This window comes from Penaeus vannamei, chromosome 2 (genome assembly GCF_042767895.1).
Source record: "Penaeus vannamei isolate JL-2024 chromosome 2, ASM4276789v1, whole genome shotgun sequence".
Lineage (NCBI taxonomy): Eukaryota > Metazoa > Arthropoda > Malacostraca > Decapoda > Penaeidae > Penaeus > Penaeus vannamei.
In genome coordinates, this window is record NC_091550.1 from 45460327 (window position 1) to 45462826 (window position 2500).

General features: G+C 35.7%; 1 protein-coding gene across 6 annotated transcripts in view; it reads left to right on the top strand.

Moving 5' to 3' along the window:
* The window catches only part of LOC113809981 (ral GTPase-activating protein subunit alpha-1), a 48255-nt gene that overhangs the window by 35593 nt on the left and 10162 nt on the right, over nt 1–2500 (top strand). The window contains exon 38 of one of the 6 annotated variants that reach the window (XM_070133536.1): nt 2267–2342. The exons of 4 other annotated variants lie outside the window; for them this stretch is intronic. In XM_070133536.1, the coding sequence (XP_069989637.1) occupies nt 2267–2310 (44 nt within the window). In that variant the 3' untranslated portion in view covers nt 2311–2342. Of the gene's footprint in view, nt 103–2266; nt 2343–2500 lie in introns of those variants that run through there. One more of the 6 variants, XM_070133535.1, reaches the window with a different exon arrangement.

Sequence of the window (2500 nt, forward strand, 5' to 3'; positions counted from 1 at the left end):
GCTATTATGCCTTAGTTTCCGGATGAGTTCTTAGATGCAAATGAACATATGCAGACGCACCTTCCACCTCCGTGGACACCTTGGTAACTGAAACTGCTTGTAAAGAAGTTTCTTGCAAATTGTTTTTAACCATCCATCAGGATAGGAGTAGCACGGCAACATTTTGGATGAAATGTACAGAGGGGGAAGCTAAAAATGAAGAGTTCACTTGCTGATTAAGTACTTCTGTCATTACAAAGAATGGTTAAGAAAGATAGCTCAATTTCCTTTACAACTATGACCTGAAAGATATTTAGTAACAGGAAAATTATAAAAAGAAAAAAGATCTTCCTTGTGACGATGTCAATATTTCTTGTTTCAGAAATTTTTAAAACTTGCACCAGGTGTATTATATTCATTATAGGGTTATTAAGAATGACACGGTAGAGAATATTCAAAGTTCAGTGATAAAGCTAGTGGGAGAGATAAAATACAATGAGAGATGGAGAATAGGGGAGATAAAAGTACATATTCTTGTTTAAATGGAATAAGCAGTTCTAGAAGATTCAGGGCTGTTATGTTTGTTATATTTTTATTTGAAAGAATTGATATTGAGAAGATTAGTTTCTGGAAAGCATTTGAATTTTATTGTTGGATATGACAACGTTTGTTGTTGTGCAGTACATATCCAAAACTTTGGAAAATGTAGATGTAAATATTTGGATAATCTACAAAATGTCTTGCATATGTAATTTTTTTATAAGTTTTATTGATAGTTCTGAAATGAGGTCATTGACGAGGCTAAGAGTAGGTTTTGGATAAAGTTTTAAGCCCCTTTTGATACCTTTTTATCCCTCTCTCGCCCTCTCTCTTGCTCTCTCGTTTTGATCGGTGTTTCCCTGTAGTTGATTAACCTTGCATTAAATGATGATGATAGGAGGTAATTCAGAGGAAGATAGGCACACCAGATGAAAGAGCGGCTGTATGTGTTTCTTGTAACATGCATATACATAAATAAAGATATTCACAAAAACATGCATATATACACAACACACAGACACATTAACAGTCACATAAAATGAAGTTCAAACAAGCACAAGCACACACCTACACCTACACCTACACACCTATACACCTACACACCTACACACCTACACACCTACACACACCTACACACACCTACACACCTACACACCTACACACCTACACACCTACACACCTACACACCTACACACCTACACACCTACACACCTACACACCTACACACCTACATCCACCCACCCACACACAATCATACACACATAATCACACACACAGAATCACACACACACACAATCACACACACACACAATCGCACACACACAATCACATACACATATATAACCACAGAAGCACATATACATCCACATATACAAGACGAATACACTGGATAGTATATTTTGATATTCTCACTATTCATTCCTTCGTAATATGAATGAAATATGTAAGAGATAACCTTTTCATTGTTGAGATAGCATTTTAAGTTTAATTAGAGAGGCAGTTATATTTAATGTAGCTAACTGTCACTTCGTGTTCAGGGTTTTTATGTGTAGTTATGGTGCATAGATAATGATAAAGACTCAAGTAGTGAATTAATTTTTATTAATTTTTATTTATTTTTTTAGTACCGACGCAGAGAAGCTTTTCCGTCTAATATTTTTACATAAGGAAATATGTAGCTTAGTAGGGTTTCCAGATTCTGCCAAGAAAAGAAGTTATTTATCCTTCTGTAGAGTAATTTCCAGCATATCTGTACCAAATTGATTATACAGGGATGGATAACACTTGAGTTGCATGTTATGTGTAATAGCTCCCATTCCCCTGCCCTCCCACAACGCCAAACAACCCTTTTTGGTAGTCTTACTTACCCTTTAAAAAAAACAAAAAAACAATAAACAATGCAACTTCTTCAGCAATTTTATAACACCTTGATAAGTACTTTTTTTTTTTTTTTTTAATAGCACCTGCTGTTAGTATTCTTCTTATAAGTATTTCTTGTGCTGGCTCAGTCTAGATAACTATTAAGATCTGTATGATTTTTCAGTGTTGTGTGTATTTTGCTTGAAGTGTCAGTGTTCATTTCTCATAGATTTTAAGAATGACACAATCTTAAAGCAAAATTCATCATGAAGTGAAAATGAAATACATACTGTTATTCAGTCACATTATTGTTCTGCAAAGTTCCCAGCCAGCATCTTGCCAATTGCTACATACCCTAAGCTTGCTGTGCACCATTCTGTTGCAACAGGGAGCATGCTGCCCTACAACCCCAGTGAAGAGGACCTAGTGTAACTCAGGCCTTGTAATCGTACTGGTGCTGTGAGGTTGGTTATCTCAGGAAGAAAGCTTTTGATTAGCATGCATTAGCTCACCTTTTGGAAAGAGTAGTGAGTTGTTTGTGCAGGGTAATTTGCACACACTATTGCTTTCTATGTATGGTACTTAGATGCAGGCATTTCTGTAGCAGATGTTTTCATCATTT